General features: G+C 35.8%; 1 protein-coding gene across 3 annotated transcripts in view; it reads left to right on the top strand.

Moving 5' to 3' along the window:
- LOC127810146 (ADP-ribosylation factor GTPase-activating protein AGD2-like) overlaps positions 1–20,466 on the top strand; it is a 60,894-nt gene that overhangs the window by 15,952 nt on the left and 24,476 nt on the right. Inside the window, exons 3-15 of one of the 3 annotated variants that reach the window (XM_052349427.1) lie at positions 3,539–3,639; positions 4,661–4,731; positions 5,945–6,007; positions 8,591–8,635; positions 11,370–11,435; positions 14,267–14,314; positions 14,409–14,504; positions 14,601–14,642; positions 16,612–16,887; positions 17,078–17,209; positions 18,329–18,547; positions 19,156–19,239; positions 19,342–19,614. In XM_052349427.1, the coding sequence (XP_052205387.1) occupies positions 3,539–3,639; positions 4,661–4,731; positions 5,945–6,007; positions 8,591–8,635; positions 11,370–11,435; positions 14,267–14,314; positions 14,409–14,504; positions 14,601–14,642; positions 16,612–16,887; positions 17,078–17,209; positions 18,329–18,547; positions 19,156–19,239; positions 19,342–19,614 (1,516 nt within the window). Of the gene's footprint in view, positions 1–3,538; positions 3,640–4,660; positions 4,732–5,944; positions 6,008–8,590; positions 8,636–11,365; positions 11,436–14,266; positions 14,315–14,408; positions 14,505–14,600; positions 14,643–16,611; positions 16,888–17,077; positions 17,210–18,328; positions 18,548–19,155; positions 19,240–19,341; positions 19,615–20,466 lie in introns of those variants that run through there. The other 2 variants (XM_052349428.1, XM_052349429.1) reach the window with 2 other exon arrangements.

Here is a 20,466-nt window from a genome sequence, read left to right as displayed (position 1 = left end):
TCAATTTAAAGGAGTGAACTATAGAGCTAAAGCGACCAAACCAACACCTAGGTGATTGCTTCAAGTCATACAATGATTTCTTAAGGTGACAAATCAAGTGAGACTCCCCCTAAGCAACAAACCTAGGTGGTTACCCCATATAAGCCTCCTCAAGAAGATCACCATGGAGAAACACATTTTTGATGTCAAGCTGATGAAGGGGCCAATGTTTAATAGCATCCATGGAAACAAACTAACAGATTGAAGCAATATTAGTTACAGGGGAAAAATGTATCTCCATAATCAAGACCAAAGATCTATGTACAACCCTTGGCAACCACATGTGCTTTCAATCAGGACTAACTTTAATAGTAAAAACCTAGCGGCAACCAACTAAGGATTTCTCGGGAGGAAGGGGAACCAAATCCCAAGTCCCATGAGGAAGCAAAGTAGACATCTCCTCATCCATAGCACGATGCCAACCAAAGTGAGTAAGAGCCTTTGCAACTGTTTTATGAATAGGAAAGGACAAAAGAGTAGAAACAAAGGCACAATGGATAGAAGATAAATGATGATAGCCCAAAAAAGTGTAGATAGAACGAGGGTTACAAGAAGAACAAGTACCTCTACAGTCTACATAGAGAAGGATGAATTAGACCATAAATTGAAGGAATAATGGCCCTTGTAGGGAGATAAACATCTGAAGAAATTGTAGCATCTAAAGGAACATGAGGCGGAGAAACCACACCATCTGGAGGAATAGAAGAAGTTTGAGAATGATGCTGATATGTCAAGAGAGGACAAGAAGGAATAGAGGAAGCAATGGGAGAAGAGATAGTAGGAACCAAAGAAGAAAAAGAAGAAGCAAGAAGAACCTCATCAAAAGATGACGAAGAGGAAACGGAAGAAGAAGTAAAGAAAGGACTAGACTCAAAGAAAGTAACATCAAAAGAAAGGAAATACTTACTGAGATTGGGGAAAAAATACTTGTAACTTTTTTGAAACTGAGAATATCCTAAGAGGGCACATTTAACAGATTGAGATAATAGTTTGTCCCTTCTTGGTGATAAAAGATGAGGAAAATAGGTGGAACCAAAAATACGAAGAGGAAGAGGATATAAGGGTTCATGAGGAAAGAGTAAAGTATGAGGAATATATCCATTAAGAACAGTAAAAGGCATCCGATTAATTAGATAGCAGGAAATCAAAAGAGCAACATCCAAGAAAAGAAGAGGAACATGCATATGAACCAATAAGATATGAGATTTCTCAATGAGATGACAAGTTTGACGTTTGCTACCCCATTTTGTTATGGAGTATACGGACACGAAGTTTAATAAAGAATGCCATGAGAAGATAGAAAAGATTAAAAAGACTTGGAACAATATTTCTTTTCATTATCACTTCGAAGGATATGAGTTCTGTTAGAGACAAAACTGTACCTGACAGCTGTTTGAAATGTTGAAGAGAATGCAATGTTCAGATAGCATTTTATCATGGTTTTTTGCTGTTTTGTTCTGTTTTATGTTTTGATTGTGTTAGTTTGTATTTGAGGCAGGAGCATCTTCTCTCGGTTATAAAGCTGTATATATATACAGCTTATGTAATCTATTCAGTAGGTTGTCTTTTACAGAAAATAAACTTCAGCACATAAGTTTTCTCTCTCTGTCTTCGATCTCTAAGACTTGATGCCCTAGGGTTTATTTCTTACATGGTATCAGAGCCAATAGCCTGCTAATGGCGTCTATTCACGAGAATCATTCCTCCTCTACCTCTCCTCCTGTGAACAAAGGTGTACAGCAATGGCAGTATTCCACAGAAATCTTTATCTTAAAGAGCCGCTGAAGGAGCATGATTTGAAGGGGAGTGTTGAAGAGAATGCAATGTTCAGATAGCATTTTATTATGGTTTATTTCTGTTTTGTTCTATTTTATGTTTTGATTGTGCTAGTTTGCATTTGAGGCGGGAGCATCTTCTCTCGGTTATAAAGCTGTATATATATACAGCTTATGTAATGTATTCAGTAGGTTGTCTTTTACAGAAAATAAACTTCAGCACATAAGTTTTCTCTCTCTATCTTCGATCTCTAAGACTTGATGCCCTAGGGTTTATTTCTTACATGAAAATGATTGGACAAGCAGTAACTGACTAACAAACTCAACCATGACTGGACAAGCCCTAATTGACTAACAAACTTAACTGATTGGATAGTAACTCCAATCAACTATATTGTAGCTAGTATTTCTTTTATACAAAATAGATAACACTACTTCTCTTAATACTCCTATTGTCCACCAATGATGCTTAAAAAGTTGTTTGTCCATGGCCGAACCCAAGATCACCTTTTGTGCACTTCCGTTTGTAGAGTACTGCTTTCATACCATTTGTCATGACCTTGGCATTTTTCCTATGCGACGCCCCACCCCCTGGAGATGAAGGGGTGGAGCCAGCCTTACCCCTTTGGAGCCAAGCAATAACCATCACAAATAAGCATCCTGGTAGCAACATGTACCGACATCCTCAGCCTATATATATCAGCAACTCACAAGAATCTAGAGACCACCCTTGGTGTACAATCACCTCTTGCATTGGGGAGAGTCGGGTCGTGACACTAAGCTTGTAGAGAGAGTGGTAACTTTTGTTTTATATATTGTTATCCTTTTACTCCAAACGCCTTTTTCTTAGGCTTACTAATATGGGCTTCTCTCCACTGCATTAAGATTCTGCATATTAAAGGAACGACCCACCAAATGCCAAAAACAAGAAAAGGAGAAAGATCCATGTTTTTTAGGCAATGATAACCAAATGGTTTATGGACTTCTTATTGCCTCACATGTGTAATCGATAATGAATTCCCTTCTCCTGATCAATAAATCTGTAATTTGTAATGTCGAATAAATCTTTAGGAGATTCTATGCCAGTCTTCTGTCTGATTATGTCTTATCAACTTTGTTTTTGGACTTGGTTCTTTTGAAGTTGGCATCGTGTGCATTCAACTTTTCTGCTTCTCTCTGTTGAGAGAAGTAGTTCTATTTGTACTGTACAAAGGAATATTAGTTGCAGTTCTGTTAAATGTAGTTATATTTTAGTTAAGTTTGTTAGTTATGACTTGTCCAGTTGCATTTGTACAGTATTAAGGTTAGTTGTATCTCTAACAAAATCAGTTGAGTTCACATTCTATAAATACTCAATTGTTCTTGTGTTTCTAATGTCAAGAATCATTTTCAGCAAATTTCAGTTTCAGTTCTCTCTTTTCAGTATCATTCTTTTTCTTCATAGAAGCTCTCACTTCACTCTATTTGTTTATCATTCTTTTAGGTATACTTCTCCTTGGTCCTTTTTATTGGTTTATGTGATTAATTAAACTCTGTAGAAATTCAAGATATAAATGTCGACATAAAAACTTGGAAATGTAAAAGCGCTAACTGTTTGCCCCTTTTTTGGGTCAGTAAAATTTTCCTTATATTTTTAGTTCTATATTACACGTTCTGCACCTAGATACTGTTAAGCCACTTCAACTTAATGTTGCTAATCTTTCTCTTTCTGATCTCCATGACAGGGATGTTTTGGGAGAAGCATGTAGTGGAGACATCATGTTGGCAGACTCTTTAGAAGATTTTGGCGGTGGCAAAGATGACCCTGTCAGTGTCTCTATAGGAGGTTATTGAAATTTACCACTCAACCTGTTTTACTTCCATCTTAAGAAAATGATCCAAAATTGAAGTTGTCTTATGGGTGATGAAGCTCCTGACGGTATAAAGGGCAACATCAGTACCCTAGTCTGTATGGAACCAAAGGCGTGGTATTATTTGTATTATACTAGCCCAAATTTGTCTTTGGGCTTTGTATTATATTAGTGTTCTATTATTTATATTCATGATTTAGTGTTTGAGTTCTACTAACTGTTTCCTGGTAAAGGGGCTATTTGTTCCTTTCTTTCTTGTCCTAGCAATCTCATCTGAACTCGATGGTTGCCTTTTTGTTTCTTCTGAAAACTCTCAATTGACCACGGGAATATATTTCCGTCCATCCTTCCTTCTTCATTTCCCCTTTTTTTCTTTTTCCATGACAAACACACTTTACGCCAAAAAAGCTGGAGCATAAAAAGTTTTAGTAACTTGCCCATGTTTCTGAGCACTGTTTCTATAGTCCGATGGACTCAACTTCTGATAGGGGCATTAACTTCCAAATTGTTTTTGCCAATTGAGTAATCAGTCTTGTTATAATGCAGCTTCTGATTGACCTTGCTGTGGTATTTCAGAAAAGTATTTCTTCTTTTTTTTGGGGGGGTGGGTTTTTGTATGTTTTTAGTGGCATTTGTCCAAAATGGAAATGGGCTTTCTTCAGTAGCAAAAGATATTTTTCTCCCTTAGAGGAAGAGCAGAACTTTGTACTGTAGCTTCTCACAAAAGTGCTTTTTTGCAGAAGTGATTCTCATTATAGCAATATTTTCATAGCAACGATAAATAGCCACTTATTCTATGAATATAATTGTGCTTTTTAAAATGTACATGAAGGCAAGACCGGGAGCTTCTATCTAATCTAAAAAATGATTTAGAGGGTGAGGTATACATGCTGAAAGATAATTTGTGGTATGCCACAATGGGGAAATTTCTAATTTGATAAGACTTGCTAAAGTCAGAAAGATACATCCAGAATTGATTTGCTTCCTTTGCCCTAGGTCCTGTGATGTCCAAGTTCATTGCTACATTTCGTGAGCTTGCTACTTATAAGGAGCTTCTTCGTTCACAAGTAAGTTTGCATATTGTTTTATGGTTCTTGTGGTGGATCTTCTTTATGATACTATATTATAGGGCTTGATTCTATACCCAAGGGTGCAATTTTTTTCGAAGAAATCTACAGGGCTGTTTGGTTACCAGAGACATTGATATTAGTTTCTTTGGTTGATGCATATATTTACTACTCAAAAGCCATTATTTTTCATTCTTTTCAAAATTTTCGTTAGTGCTCAAAGTAGGGAGCCCCTTGTACTGAGGATGCCATATGGTGGCCTTAGTTGTTATTACATATTAATTACCTGTTCGTTTTCACATATTAATTGGTGGCTTGAGTTGTTATTACATATTAACTATTACATATTAATTACTTGTTTGTTATTACATATTAATTACCTGTTTTATTGCTATCCCTTTTGTGGCAATGAATGGTTGACTAAAAATTTCACTTGGATGAAAAACTGTGCTAGAAAGTGTTGGTTATGAAATAACGTTCAAACAGTCCCATGTGGATATGTAAAAGCTGTGATTTTGTGTTTTCTGTTTGTGCTTGAGTGCTACATTTCTTTATGTGCACTATCCTGGGGTGTTCTAATTAGGTATAGTTGGAAATGTCTTTGTAACTTGAACTAAACAAGCATAACTGGATGATGTATACTCGACTATTGCTTGCTGATATAACAGCTGATCCATGGCAGGCATGACAATATTCCTAAAGATATGTTGGAGATGTACTTGGAAAACGTTATTTGATTAATATTGAATCAACATATCTGTTGAACAATGTCTAAAATTTCTTTCTTGTAGTTGCAAACTGCAAAATTGCTAGGAACAAGATCATTTAACAGCGTGGTTGAAGGAATTTAAGTTAATTTATTGTGTTTAAGTGCTAGATTGTGTTTTTATTATGGTGTGGTTTCTCTATACCACGCATTTTTCTCAAAATAAGGGGATTTTTACTAAAATTGAATCCATAAAAAGAAAAGAAACTCGAGATATTTATCATTTAGGCTGTTATCTTTCTTTATAAGAAGCCAGAGAAATGAGATCCTTGGATCTCTCTGATTTGAGAAATTAGTGGAAGGCTTTTGGTAGTCAAGGGCTAATATGGCACATTTGATTGATGGTGCATTCTAGGGAATGGAACCCGGTGTCCTTTCTCCTAATAGTGAAGTTTGTTTCAGATGCTTAATATTATGAATCTCACATTTTAGAGCTCTTCTTTGCAGGTAGAGCATGTTCTGATTGATCGTCTGACAGAATTTTTGTCTGTTGATCTGCAAGATGCAAAGGTATTCCATATGATTATTTGTTCTGTTATGATGCTCCAAAATAGTACTGGTGGCCTTAAGAACTTATTAGAGATGTAGACCTAGTAATTCATTTCTTAATCAATTACTGCTTAACTATCTCTTTGAGGTGCAAAGCACAATATTATGCTATTGAGCAGTGCAAAATGCGGACTTTAGATTTTTCATCATCTATTAGATGCCAGTTATGTTGGATTGTCATTGCCTGTGGATTTCTTGAGGGCTTCATGACTTTACACCTTCTGAGAGTTCATCCTAGAACTAAATGTAAGGATTTGGGTATATGCAGAAGGGGTTTTAGACTGGAATAGGTTTGCGAGAACTAAACAGTGCTTACAAATTGTGATGATGTAGTCTGCTCTTTGTGTGTAAGAAGCATGCTGAGTTTGTGATTGCTTGCTTCTTCATTGATTTGTGTCTAGAAACGTTTGGGTCTTTTCTACTCTATTTTATATGTGCTGTGAACAGTGCTTGCTTTTGTTTTGGAATTTTGTGTTCTTCTGGTTGGAGTTGCCAAAGGATGTGGGAATAGTGTGTATGGGAAGCCACTCCCTTTTGCATGATATAATTTCTTTGGCACAAAGATAATAGGAGTCTTTGAGTTCAGATAATTCATTGTCCTTTTTGAATGTAAGTACTTCATTTCCCACCTCTTGTGGTTGGGGGGGAAGATTCTTATTTTTCCCCCCCCTTTTTGTTTTGTGCAATATCTGAATGGTATGTACTTGCTGTAGATATATAAGTTTTTCTATTGTTTTCTTTGATGTTCTTTGTACAGGTCAGTACCTTTAGGTGCTTCTTTTTCATCTATTACTTATGGGAAAATATTTTTCCTGTATTTAGGGTCTGTGGTCTTCTTTGAAGGCTGAGTAGAGCAAAAGTTATCCACATTTCTAGAAATAGCTTGTGATTATTTGATTTCACTTGGGCATGATATCCCAATTTCTTTTCTTCTAGGGATTGGAGTAGAAATATCTAAGAACTTTTTAGTTCAGTTTTTCCCCAACCCAGTTTTTTGTCATTTTTGAATTTGTAATATATAGTTTCGTACCTATTCTTCCTGTGAAATTATTTTCCACAATGTTACTATCTAGCAGTATTAAATTTTTTCTTTGGATTAGCAATGGATTTTGTTTTTAATTTAAATAAAATAAAGGGGCAGCCTCTTTGCAAAGAAGGATAAGGTTGCTTCTTTGTGTTTGGAAGGTCATGGGTACAAGTTGTGGAGATAGCCTCTTGCAAAGTGAAGGTAAGGCTGCACACAAAAGACAACCCTCCCTGACCCTCCCAAAGCAGGGAGCTTTGTGCACTGTGGACCCCCTTTTGTTTTTTGTTTTTCTAATTTTTAAGTTAAGGGGCAGGGGAAGTCTAAGGAATTGCATCCTAACCAACCAGGGGAATATAGACCCTGCGACTTACACTTGACTGAAGCACGAGAAATTCCAAGTATCTGGGTTTGATTATTGTCCCTAGCTAAACTGGTCATGGTGTCTATTTCTTAGTATGCGATCACACATTTCCAGTCGTGCTGAGAAGCTTGGAGTTTTATACTAAAATGAGATCATAAGCTGCTGTATGAATAAGGTTTCTAGAAAAAAAAAAGAAGCAACCATCTCAAGTCAGTACCCACTTTCCAAAAGTCATTTTCTCAAGCCACTAGTAAACATTTCAATATGGGCTGTAATTCTGCAGAAGTTTTAGTTGCCTAGCCAATACTTTCCATTAAACCAACTTCTGCATTCTCTTATTTATTATGGTACCCCTAGCATTTGCAACTCTTCTTTACTGGTCTTCACCCCACAGGGAAGACAAGATAAATTAACATAGATATACTGTTCATGTTACTTCATTCATGATGTAGTCTTTGGCAATTTATTGTCTAAACTTGTGTAGTATGTATCTGGATACATCATAAATTTATTGTCTAGGTCTAGTGCTCTTAATAAACAATTTAGCTAATATGGCTAGAACATCATTGCCCAGGCATATTTATATACCTAAATACATAACTTACTTTTCTGGAGGAATCTACAAGTCTTACTCTGCATAAGTGTGTTTAACTTTCATACTTCCTGGTTTGTATCAAGCCACTTCTAAGTCTTATATTTCTTAACAACTCTTGAATCCTCTGTTCCATCCACTTTACAATCATTTTACTTCACCAGCTGCTAATGTTTGATGTTTGAGTTCATAATTTGCTTTGGGGTAGAAGTAGGCATTAAAGAATTTCTCTACCTCTCTCTATGAAACACGTGATGGTAATCCATACTGTAAGTATTGGTCATTTCCAGCTTAAATATGTCAAAATATTTTGATGCGAAAATGTTCCAGTATTAAAGAACAAACTTCTTGTCCTTGAAAGAGCTTGAAAATTTAGGCTGACTCCCCTTTTTAGGCAATGAAAACAGGTTAATTTTTAAGTAAAATTGTCCTGTGCTCGAGATTGTTGCTCCTTTTGGCATTTACTGCTTAATTTAGCATGTGAAAGGGAACACAATGCAATTTTGGGCTTTTGTTTCTTGGAAAAAAGTATCATTGCTTATACATGTACCTATTGTTCTGCAGGATTCCCGACAACGATTTGACAAAGCTATAAATGCTTATGATCAGGTATCTCAGATCCCAAATGATCTATGTAACTGCTTAAATGTGAATGTCATCATTTAATTAAAAAATTAAATGGTACAGTACCTATGATTGTGGAGGAGTTCCTATTATCTATTTTAGCTCTCCATGTTCTGGAAATTTACGTGGAGTAGTGTAATCAAGGGCAGTGACAGTGCTCTTATTAATCCACAGATCATTTGGTTGTCTGTCACATTACTTGTGGTGTTCATTTCAAAGCTAACCTGATCACAAGTTTACATCTCTGTAACTATCAAAATAGATACTAAGCAAACACTAAATATAAAAGGTGGAACAAAAATATCAAAATGTTGAACATATATGAATTTATATGTATTATTCATCATATTGACAATGCAATTGGTTTCATGCAAGCTATAAAAAAAAACTCTTTAACAAGCATTGATAGGGATGCCATCTATATATTTGTATATCATGATCATGCATCGTTGATAATAGTGATTTTGTCTACTTATATTAAAAATCATGTTATATTGGTCTTGGTTCTCTTTTTTTTTCAATATTTATTTCCCAAATCTATGAACCTGAAGGTAAATGGCTCTCGTATTGAGGTTTTGTTTTTGAACTATCAATCTGTATCTCCTCCTCCTTTTTTGGATGTAAATTGATTTTTCTGGAAGTATTTTGCTCATTTTTTTATTTGATTTCCCTTGAAATTCTCACATTTCCAATTTCTGCTGAAACACAACACATATTGAGGCACTTACAAAATACTTCCCCCCCCCCCGCCGAAAGGGAAAAAAATAAAGTGACATATTTTGACATTAATAGGAATGTTAAACAGTAAGTATTTCAGTTTATTTGTTTTTGTTACAAGAAAATAAAGATGTTAGAAAAGGAAATATTTTTTGATAGCGTGGGGGGAGTTAGAAAGGGGAAAAATCGAGATTGGGAGAACAATATGAATTAATTATGTTCAAATCACTTGTTCTTGTATGTTATATCTTTAAAGATTGTCAATACTATAATTCTCTCTTTTCTTTATTTCTTATCAAATTTTATAACTTGATTAGGGCATCTAGGGGTTTAGTTGTGGAAAACAAGCCAATTTCTCCTTGAAAAAAGAAAATTATAAAATTTTGCAATTAGAAAATGGAAAAGTCAAATCTCAAAAATTTTCCAACCATACACCATGAGATGGAAAACACCAGAAAGCTGTTTGCCAAAAATTTCCTTACAAATATAGACCGCGGTTTTTCATTTCAGATCTCCCTTACCACACACATAACTGTTCATAGTGAGCAGCAAAGAACTGCCAATTGTGTGATGGCAGCTTTGGAAAAAAGTTTGTCTGTTTCTGGGTATGGTTGCCCCCCTTTGCAACAGTGATGACTTAGTAAATAGATCATCTGAGCCCATGATTTCTCCTTCAAAAAAATCAAGAACCATCTCTCTCTCTCTCTCTACACACACATGAAGAATCACCATCATTGAGTGTTTTCAAAGTCCAGTGAGCTCTTTTGTATGATTTTCATTCTTCACTGGAGCAATGAGGAAGGAGAGAACCACCAATGCTTGTTTTTTTGGAGAAGAAGACTTGAGAACCACAGACGCAGGACCCGACAATTTCTGGTTTATATATCTTTGTCTTTCTTGGTTTATATTACTGCCAGTAGAAATTCTCCAAAGGAAGCAGAAGATCCAGGCTGCCCATTTTGGAAAATGACTAATCTATTGGAGTAGAAAAATGTTTTTCATGTTTGAAAGTTGAACATGATTTCCAAATCTACTATGGAAAAGGAAATTTGGAGATAAAGCAGAAAGTTGGAGATAGAAAATTGGAAATTGTTTTCAACTAAACAAGTCCCTAGCTTCTCTAAACCATCTTGGGGTCCTTTTCAGTTCTACCAAGAGTTGGTCAGAGAATTTTCAAGCTGTTGAAATAAAAGGAAATAATTATCTCAGATATGAAAGCACTTGATGGAATGAATTGGAAGTTTGTTCGAGTAATCTCAGTTTCTTGATATGAACTATTTTTCTAGAAAATGTTGCTATGCATGCTGGAAATAAGGTGTTGGGATCTTTCTTGTCAAGATGGTATGCTTTCTTGATGCCATTTGCCAGGGAGTTTCACTCCTTTATCTACTTATCAGGAGAAGCAAGCTTCTCTAGTTATTATTACTCAATCTGGGATGGAAGTATATGTAATTTGTGAATGCAATACTGCCTCATTCTGAAAATATTCTGATGGATAAATGACAATGCCTTTCTGGTGTGCATTCCCATGCCTTCATTATGTGACTCTCTTCAGTTTTTTTATAGGGATGTTGAGCCAATTTTCAGAATCTAATGGAAGTATATAATTCATGAGGGCCAGAATTTAGGGATTAGTTTGAGGAATTTTCAGTAGATATATATATATATATATATTTATTTCTGTTTCTATTTTCATTTTGCTTGCTTAATTTTATTTCCTATTCTTATAGTGCTACAAGTATTTCTTGCTGATGAACAGTGAGAAATTAACCTTTTCAGGATAATTGATTACAGATTAGAAATACACTTATTTTTCTCTAACTTGGTGGAGTCTCTCCTAGATTCTTCTTTGTCTTTGTTCTCTATGCTTCATCATTTGGTCATCACTATACTTTCTATTGCTGGCTGAAATCTGATATCTCCTCTCTGTATTATCTTAGTTTGTAATTTTAATAAGCTTATTGTGAACTTCAACATGTTCACTGTCATTAATCATAGTCAGGCCCGAGAAAAATTTGTTTCTTTGAAGAAGAGTACGCGAGAAGACATTGTTGCTGAACAAGAAGAGGTATATGCACACTAGAGGATTCTCTCTCCCTCTCTCTATATCTATCTATCTATTACTGCCATGATGATTCAGCATTGCTATTTCCATTATTATCACCAGGCCTCCATTTTTTACCGCTATCGGTTCTAGTTTTTCTGTTTGAATCTCCAGTTATAGCAAATATGAATGCTGATATTTGTGTTTGGTTTGTGATAGCGGGTCTTTTGGGTTTTAGGAGTTTTGAATTGAATAATTTTTTATATGGTTGATCACCTTTAACTTACCAGATAATGATCACGAAACATCTATGTGGTGCTAAATAGAGCTATGGTTTGCCATGTCCTGGATATATCTGCATAAGTTTGTTTGAGAACTCATAGACTTGAGGTCTGTTTAGTCTTGGATGTCACATGCCAAGGATAGCTATTGTAATTTTGTCTTTTATTTTCTGTTATGGATATTTGTCCAGTAGCTAGAGGAGTTATAATTCTGTTTGCACTGCACATGGGTGCATGTGAGGAGGCTATATATTAAGCCACAGCTGTAGGATGGGAGGGAAAGTTGAGAAATGAATTGAATACTCTGTGTTATCTCTCTCTCCCTTTCTCTCAAACATTCTCCCTCTTCTTGCTGTTTCTTTCTCTTCCATCTGAACTCTTTCCCCCAAATTCTTCTCTTAATCTACCCAATTTCCTTTTCATGCCCTAGCTCAACCCAAGGGTGTGACATTGGACTCCCGCATCATGGTTTGTTTGGGAAAATTGAGTTTCAGTAGAATGGGACCCTGAGGTAGAAAAAGCTGTCATGACCGTAAGGGCAAACATGACTTTTGGTTAGAAATGTATAGCCACTTGTATTAGCAGTTAGCTGGTTAGTAGTTGGGTAGCTAACTGTACAACAAATTGTTCCCTTCGGTTATGATTCCGTTGGAAGGCAGGACCGATATAAGGCCTGCAAGCATGAGGATGGGGGCTATCTTGAGTAATAACCGAAACTCTTTCCCTCCAATCCACTTTTCTCTTCCATCTCTCACTCTCTTTTCTCGTTCTTCTCTCACTTTTTGTTCCTACTTAAGAGCTATTCTTGTGCGAATTATGCCCAAATTCCAGAATTGTCCAACCCCAATTCTGGGGCTTGACAGTGAGATCAAACCTGGATAGGTTATTAACAGAGGGAGTTTAACAAGCTTGTGTGTGATGTTAATTATGAGAAAGAGAGGTAGATCCCAGGGTGTTAAAGATGGGAGGGGGAGGTCTTACATATGCTTTATCCATGGGAAGTTATGAATTTTCTGTGCATGTGAGAAATATCAATGATTTTAGTGGCATTTCTATAGTTGAGTCCTTGTTGAGATAATAGAAAGGTGACTTTGTCTGCCTCTGGGAGACTAAGATTGAGGATTACTCATTGAATATTGTTAGGAGTTTATGCAGGAGTGCTTGTGGGTGGGTTCTGGTAGAGTGTTTGGGATGGCTGGCCATCCTTAAACAGATATTTTTAAGGTTCCTTCTCCATTTCGTGCTAGTGCAGAAATGTGGAGAGTGGCTTCACTGGGCCTTTTTTTAGGATGGCCTATATGGATAGGGGAAAGATGTGAAGTGTAGCCACAATGGTTAAGGCTACATGAAGATAGCATTGGTGGATTGGAATGGACTATAAGGTGCTTAAATTTCTGCTTGAGAGATCTAGTTCTATTTGGTTCAACACTACAACTTGGGTCTTCTTGGTGTGTACTAATTCAAAGAGTTGATGCATTTTCATTTGGATTCATGTATTAGATCTAGTATCATTCAACTTGGGATTATCTGCAATAAGATACCAAAGATGAGATTAAGATGGTTTGAATATGTGACAAGAAGACCAATAGATATACCTGTTAGGTTGAGGGAAGGGAAGAAGTTTGTAGTAAATGAGGTAGAGGAAGACCAAATAAAATTTTGTGGAAACCCCTTAGGCGCTTGGGATATAATGGCCTTGGAGAAGATATGGCTTGGACCCATTAGGGACATGTATACCATTGGTTTAGATACATATGCAATATGTAAGAAGTTAGAGGTAGAACTCCAACCTGAAAAGCTAGCTTAATAGGTGGAGGGATCTTCCTCCTTATATATAGCCCAGGTCTCCCTTATGGAGGCGATGTGAGATTCTCAACACTCCCCCCCGCGCCGAAGCTTCTCCAGTAACTGATACATGCCCAGGTGATCGGGCAGGGTACTGGTCCATGACCACGACAGTCAAGGGTTAGCTTTGATACTATGTGATAAGTTAGAGGTAGAACTCCAACCTGAAAAGTTAGCTTAACAGGTGGAGGGATCCTCCTCCTTATATATAGCCCAAGTCTTCCTTGTGGAGGCGATATGGGATTCTCAACACAATACAATATAATAATATTGGTTCAATTAGAAAATAGAAAACTATGTAATTTATGCTTCTTTATCCTCTTACTTCAGACTACTTAATTTTAGAAAGTATGCAAACTTTTGTTTTAATTTTGAATGGAACTTTTTTTTTTAAAAATATATATAAGAACTGCTTGCACTTCCTTTTAAATGTGTAAAATGATTTCTCACAAATTTGGTATAATGACTTGGGATAAAATGTATTTATAGTATAAGAAATGAAGGAAATTAATTATTATTTTCATAGATAGATGTAAATTTGTATTTACCAGGCCATGTCTCTACTTTATATTGTTCCTTTTTCTTCTATGAAAATTATCCTTTTGCCTCTTATCATGTCAGGGTCATGTGTCTGTAATGGTGCTTCGTAGCTTGCTAGTTCACTTCATAAACTATTAGTATGCCATCCTGATTGCCAACATGCTCATACCTGCTGCTCCTTTTTGACAGGATCTGCACAATTCAAAGTCTGCATTTGAGAGACGCCGCTTCAATCTAGTAAACCTGATACATTTTCAACTCTTTCTCAACCTTTTTATTTTTGACCTTCCTGGTTCTAATCATTGTTCCTCCGTGCTTTTAAGGAATTTAGGTGAATGCTCTCATGAATGTCGAGGCCAAAAAGAAATATGAGTTTTTGGCGTCCTTTAGTGCAATAATGGATGCCCACCTCAGATATTTTAAGTTGGTGAGTTCATTACTCTATTCAGTGCTTAACTTCTTTGCAAGTGGATGTGCTATCCATCTTGTTGACTTAACATATTTGGTTGCTTTATTCTTCCAGGGATTTGACTTGCTTAGTGAATTAGAGCCATTTATTCACCAGGTATGTCTGCAATATCCTTTGCTTTATTAAATATTTTGAGGAGTTAAAGAAATTCAGACAGAATAATTGGCAGGAGTATGCCATCTTTGGAGAATTGTATCATTATTAATGCCATTATAAAATTTGTAAGGAGCAATTATAGTGGCCACAACCCTTCCAGCTTCTAGTTGGATATTACTGCTATATATCGGCAAAGGTTACATGGTGTGGTGACTCTCAGTTTGTTTAAACAAGGAATATCTCATTTTAAATATCTGGGGCCTGATCTGAAGACCTTTTATTTTGCTGGATCCAGGGTTTCTGCTAACTGGCACGGTTTATCCCTTAATACTTTATTATTTGTTATATTCTGCCCTATGAATTTTTCCTTTTCTCTATGAGGGCTATTTGTGGTTGCCTCTCCCCTTCAATCATGCATGTCCTTAATTTCCCATGCCTTTAAACCAAGTGGTGACACCTTAATTAGAGGAGGCAAGCACATCCAGGTTCTGGAATACCAGCTGAGAGCTAAGGACTCCAGGCTGAGATACTATGGTTTTGAGAGAATTGAGCATCCACATGAACAGTGGACTATTCGTCTCGACATGCTCTATCCTCGATGTTTTTGTACCAAGAAAGTTTTGCCTTTGTTCCTTGTTGAATTATTAATCACCATATGCTCTAAAAGCTTAAACTGTCTGTTAGATAGAGGGTTAATCTATATCTTTGTTGTTATTATTTTATTCTCAACACTCTTTTTGTTTGTTTCTCTCTGTCTTACAAAAATCCTCTTCAACCCACAATAGACTGTCTTCCACTCTTGTTTCCTCCCTCCATTATGTATGTGGTGCACAGGATATCCATGTTTATCCAATTTGAGACTATATATGCATCTTATTTTTGTCTCCATGTTGCAAATATATTTCTGAAGAAGAAAATTTCCATTTTGCAAGTACATAGAACTGTTGGTTAACTGGTTTTAAGGTTTTATTTTATTTTTGTATGTTTTGGCTCTGTGGTGTCCCCCCTTTCAGCAACACTTATTAGAATGTTGACTTTGTGATTGTAACTTGGCTTCCATAAAATACAGTACCTGACATTTTCTTTCTATATATCTCCGTTGTTTTCCTTCTATGTTGTTTAGATCCAGTCGTGTGTGGATCTTGAGTGTGTGTTCACTTCGGTGAGATTGTACGCTAGGGTATGCCTTGGTTTGTGTTCTGTACTGACGTTTTCTTTCTATCTATACATATCTTTTTTACTTAAAAAAATAAAATATAGTACCAGACAGGTGTTGAATACTAGTATAAATATTTAAGAAAGTTGTTTGTCACTTGAAACAAATTAAATTTGTATTACAAATTTAGAAAAATAGGTTGGAAATAAATTTCAAAATATGATTTTACTTAGCCAAAAAAAAAAAAAAAATCAAAATAGAGAAGAGGATTATATATATATATATATATATTAGCTCTTCTTCCTCTAAACTATTTAATTTTCAAGAATTTTATAGTCCAAAAGTTTTAAATTGCTTGTTGAATATAGTTTTGTGGGATAGTGTTTTAGAATTTTAAACTCCAAAAGTTTTAAATTTTTATTATTTGACAAATATTAAATTAAAAATGTATTTTTAACGGAAACTTTTATCTAATATTTGTTATTTTATGTGTAAATATGAAACATGTTTTATATATTTTCATGTCCTTACCTTGTCATATCATGTATTCTAATCCCTTCATGTCATATCGATATCGTGTCAATGTGCTGACTCCATTTCCATTCCTAGGGGTAAGCTATTTAGTTTTCTATCCTGCTAGTGTTTTTGTTTAAATGACTTGAGCCATTATTTCCATATTCATTTGTTAATTTGCATCTTCACTCATGATAGGCAAAATTGTTAAAAGACACTATAATAACATATGCCTTGGGAATCTTTTTTTTCCAGAGGCCTCTCTGAGTTTGGCCTTCCTAATGTGATTATGCACTTTAGGCCCCAGTTTGGTTCAGAAAAGTAGTTCACATGTCTACGTGGGCTGTTACTCCAAAACAGGTGTTGACATATGCGCAACAATCTAAAGAACTTGCCAATGTTGAAAAAGATAATCTTGCAAAGAGAATACAGGAGTTCAGAACTCAAACAGAGTTGGATCAGTTTCTAGCTTCTGGCAATGTTGAGGTGTCAACAAGTGCCATTGGTATAAATGGTGTTGGCATGAGTTCTAACAAAGATATTGAAGCAATTATGCAGTCAACTGCAAAAGGGGAGGTAACTAGGTCATTTTATGTAGTTTATTGCATCAAATGTGTGTTTATCAAATATTGGGTATACTTACTTCTATTCTCTTTTTTTGACTTCAGAAATTTGAATTATTCATGGTGAAGTTTTAATATATTTTTTTCTGCGAGTCTTGTTTATCAAAAGGGCAAATTTGAGATGCCAACCTCAAATCTTACAGGTCCAGACAATTAAGCAAGGATATCTCTTAAAACGTTCGTCCAGCTTGAGGGCTGATTGGAAGAGGCGATTCTTTGTCCTCGACAGTCATGGAACTTTGTATTATCATATAAATAAGGGTAGCAAACCTGCGGTATGTGGTTCCTTTTTATCTTTACATGCTAAAATTCAGTGCCAATGCACCGCTAATACTTGGTTTTGCACATAAGTTTGCGGCAACTTAAGGTGGCGGCCTTATATTTGAATCACCACTGATGCATGTTTACTTAGCTGTGAACAAGGAAAACTCCTCCTGGGAGTGTGCTTAAGCAAGTGACCCACATTTCCACAGCAAATAGTAAAAAAGCCAAAATTGATCTTGTTAGTACTCTTAACTTTTTGTTTTACCTCGTCCTAAGTTGCAAATCTTATTTTTGAAAATCCTGTCAACTTGCCTCATTCCTGCTATATGATATAATACTAGAAAAAGTCTATTCTAAGAGCCTTTTTCCATTGTGAATAATGTTCCATTGAAGTAACTATTTTGTACTGTATATAAATTTTGGCTGTTTCTCCTTGTTGTATATAGAACATAAGTGCTACACGATAATATCCAACGGCATGTAATCTCCATGCAAAGTAGGCCATATGTCAGTCTTGTTAGTTGAGTTGTGCCCTCCCCTTGAGGAATCTCCGCATGGGCATCTTGGAATGGCCTGAGCAGGCTGCCTTTGCCACAGCAGGTCGTTGCTGTTCAAGGATGATACTCCTCTATCTTGTGCAATCAATTATCCTTGAGAAAACCCTTTCTCAAGGACATTTCCTTGTGATTAGTCATGTTTGCGGTTCTCCACTGACTGAGGGCCTTGCCCCCCAAGTAAAACCTCATTTGAGCCACTCCAATAATTGCAAAATGCTCTCCTTGAAATCTGGGTTAAGAGGTAGGACCAAGATATGCCTCAAGAAACCTATTAGGATCTTTTTGATTGGTGGCTAGTGCCTGTCCCTCTTACTGCAAGGGAACTTTTGGTCTTGATTATACTCAGGAAAACGAAGCCAAACATCTGCCATAATTTCCATCATTGGAAACCAACGTATAAAACTCTTAACAACACAAGTATAATGCTATCGTTTAATGGCAAGCTTCCACAATTTTTAACATGCTATTCCTTCAATATGGTTGCTATTCTAATTTAAATAATTGCAATTTTGTGAGGGTTACTGAATTGCTTCTGGTTATTTTATCTTTAATTTGTTAATCCTGCTCTCTCAGGCTTCTCCATCAATGCATTCTCTCAGTTCAATGGAGCATAATAGTCGTGTTTTTGGAAGATTTCGTTTGAGACACCATAGGGCATTGTCACTTGGTGAGGAAACCTTGGGTTGTCGAACCGTTGACCTTCATACTTCAACAATAAAGTTTGATGCAGAGGATGCAGATCTCCGTCTTTGCTTCAGAATAATTTCCCCCTCAAAGACTTACACATTGCAGGTGAAAGTCTAATGAGTTCAGCAAGTATGATCATGAGACATATTAGTCAGTGTATATACTTCATTCCCTAATTAAACAAAAATGCATGAGAATGAGCATTGGGAACAAGAAGAAAGTGGGAAAACAATACATTTGTCTACTCATTAGTGACAGTTGATGTGCATCCTCTCTAGGCTGTTCCTAGCAAATTGTTACTTCATCACTCAGCTACTATCTCATGTGACTGTTTAATACCTTCCTGACCTAGAAAGTTATTTGTTTGATAGCACAGCTTATGATTTGGTATTCTGCAAATTTAGCATTATAATCATTTGATTTTGTTACATATTAGTGAGTCATATTAGTTGGTATCTTATCCTCGTTCCATTGATGGGACATCCAATTATCAAGATAAACGAGTGCAATGGGTTGTAAAGTATATTGTGAATTGGCTATGAAAGAAAGGTGGTTTCTATATCACATAATTTAGGTTTCCTTAGTTTTTCTTTCACCCTTTGGAAAGTGAATTAGTTTTCTTCTGCAAGCCTCTTTTGTTGTGGATTTTTCTGTACGAACTGTGTAATTAGTTTGGGCATTATTCAAGCCTTTTCTTCATCTGGTTTGCCTAGGCTGAAAATGAAGCTGAAAGGATCGACTGGATGAACAAAATAACAGGAGTTATTGCATCACTTTTGAATTCTCACTTGCGACAGGTTGACATCTCTGAAGCTTTATACTTTGGTGAATAGTTCTATGATGGTGGGCTTGGTAATATTTTAGTTTTAATTGACAATAACTAGTTGTGTGTTGTGCAGCTTCCTCCTGTGAGAACTGGCATGGAAAATAAGAATAATAGTGGTGGTTTTCCTTTTGATGTTCAATCATTTGATCAGCGTGAACCAAGTCCTGATGTGATGAAAGGGAATGAAGTGGCTTGTGCATCTAGGATTCTCAGAGAAATTCCTGGAAATGACATTTGTGCAGATTGCAGTGCTCCAGAACCTGATTGGGCATCTCTAAATCTTGGCATTTTGATCTGCATTGAATGCTCTGGTGTTCACCGTAACCTTGGTGTTCATATCTCAAAGGTGAATCTGTTTGATTTTTTTCCTGAAAAGTTGAATCCATTTCTGTTTCCTACTTGGCAAATTTCAGTTTCTCTTTTTTCTTTTTTTGCTTTCTGCCCTTTAACACTTCTGTTTTGTTGGTTCACTTGTAGTTATGTTTCAAACTGTACGTCCTGGATAGATAATAATATTTGTACGACTGTTAGTAGTAAGACCACAGAAATGGAGCACTGTTTTTCATTTCTTTTTTTCTTTTTCTTCTTTTTTCTCTGTTTCTGTTTCAATCATAGAAATGAATTGATATTTCTGAGTCAGAGATTGAATTATTTGTTTTTACTTTCATAAGACTTTTGACTATTGTTTTAGAAACAAAATTTATAGGAAGTTGCTCCAGTGGTCCAGAGAAAGAATATATATAGAGACTGTGTAGATTGTGGACTAATTTAAAAAAGGAGCTGGGATTTTGTAATGCTTATCTGCTAGCATGTGTTCTTTCCATAGTTGACTGGAAGAACAGCTTGGATCATTAAGGTTCATTTGGTCTTCCTACCAAGGTTAAGTGTTATTTCCCATGTCATGTTTCAGTGTTTCCTACCAAGTTTTCTTTGGTTTTCCTCTTTTGTTACAAACTTTTTCCCTTTCATTGACTTTCCTCACAGGTGTATCTATTGGTTTCTTCTTTTATATACAAACTATCTTTATCATGTGTCACACATTTGATATTCGATAGCCGTTACTCCAACCTTATTACAGATAATTTTATTTCAAATTGTCTTTTCCTATATGGTCATACATTTATCATAACATTCACATTTAAGTTAGGTTTATATTTTGCACATGTTGGTACTTAATTTCATGATGTTTTGCACTATA

The sequence above is a fragment of the Diospyros lotus genome, chromosome 9 (genome assembly GCF_014633365.1).
Source record: "Diospyros lotus cultivar Yz01 chromosome 9, ASM1463336v1, whole genome shotgun sequence".
NCBI classification, from domain to species: Eukaryota; Viridiplantae; Streptophyta; class Magnoliopsida; order Ericales; family Ebenaceae; genus Diospyros; species Diospyros lotus.
Note: the sequence above shows the minus strand (reverse complement) of the source record. Positions and strands in the feature narration are given on the sequence as shown.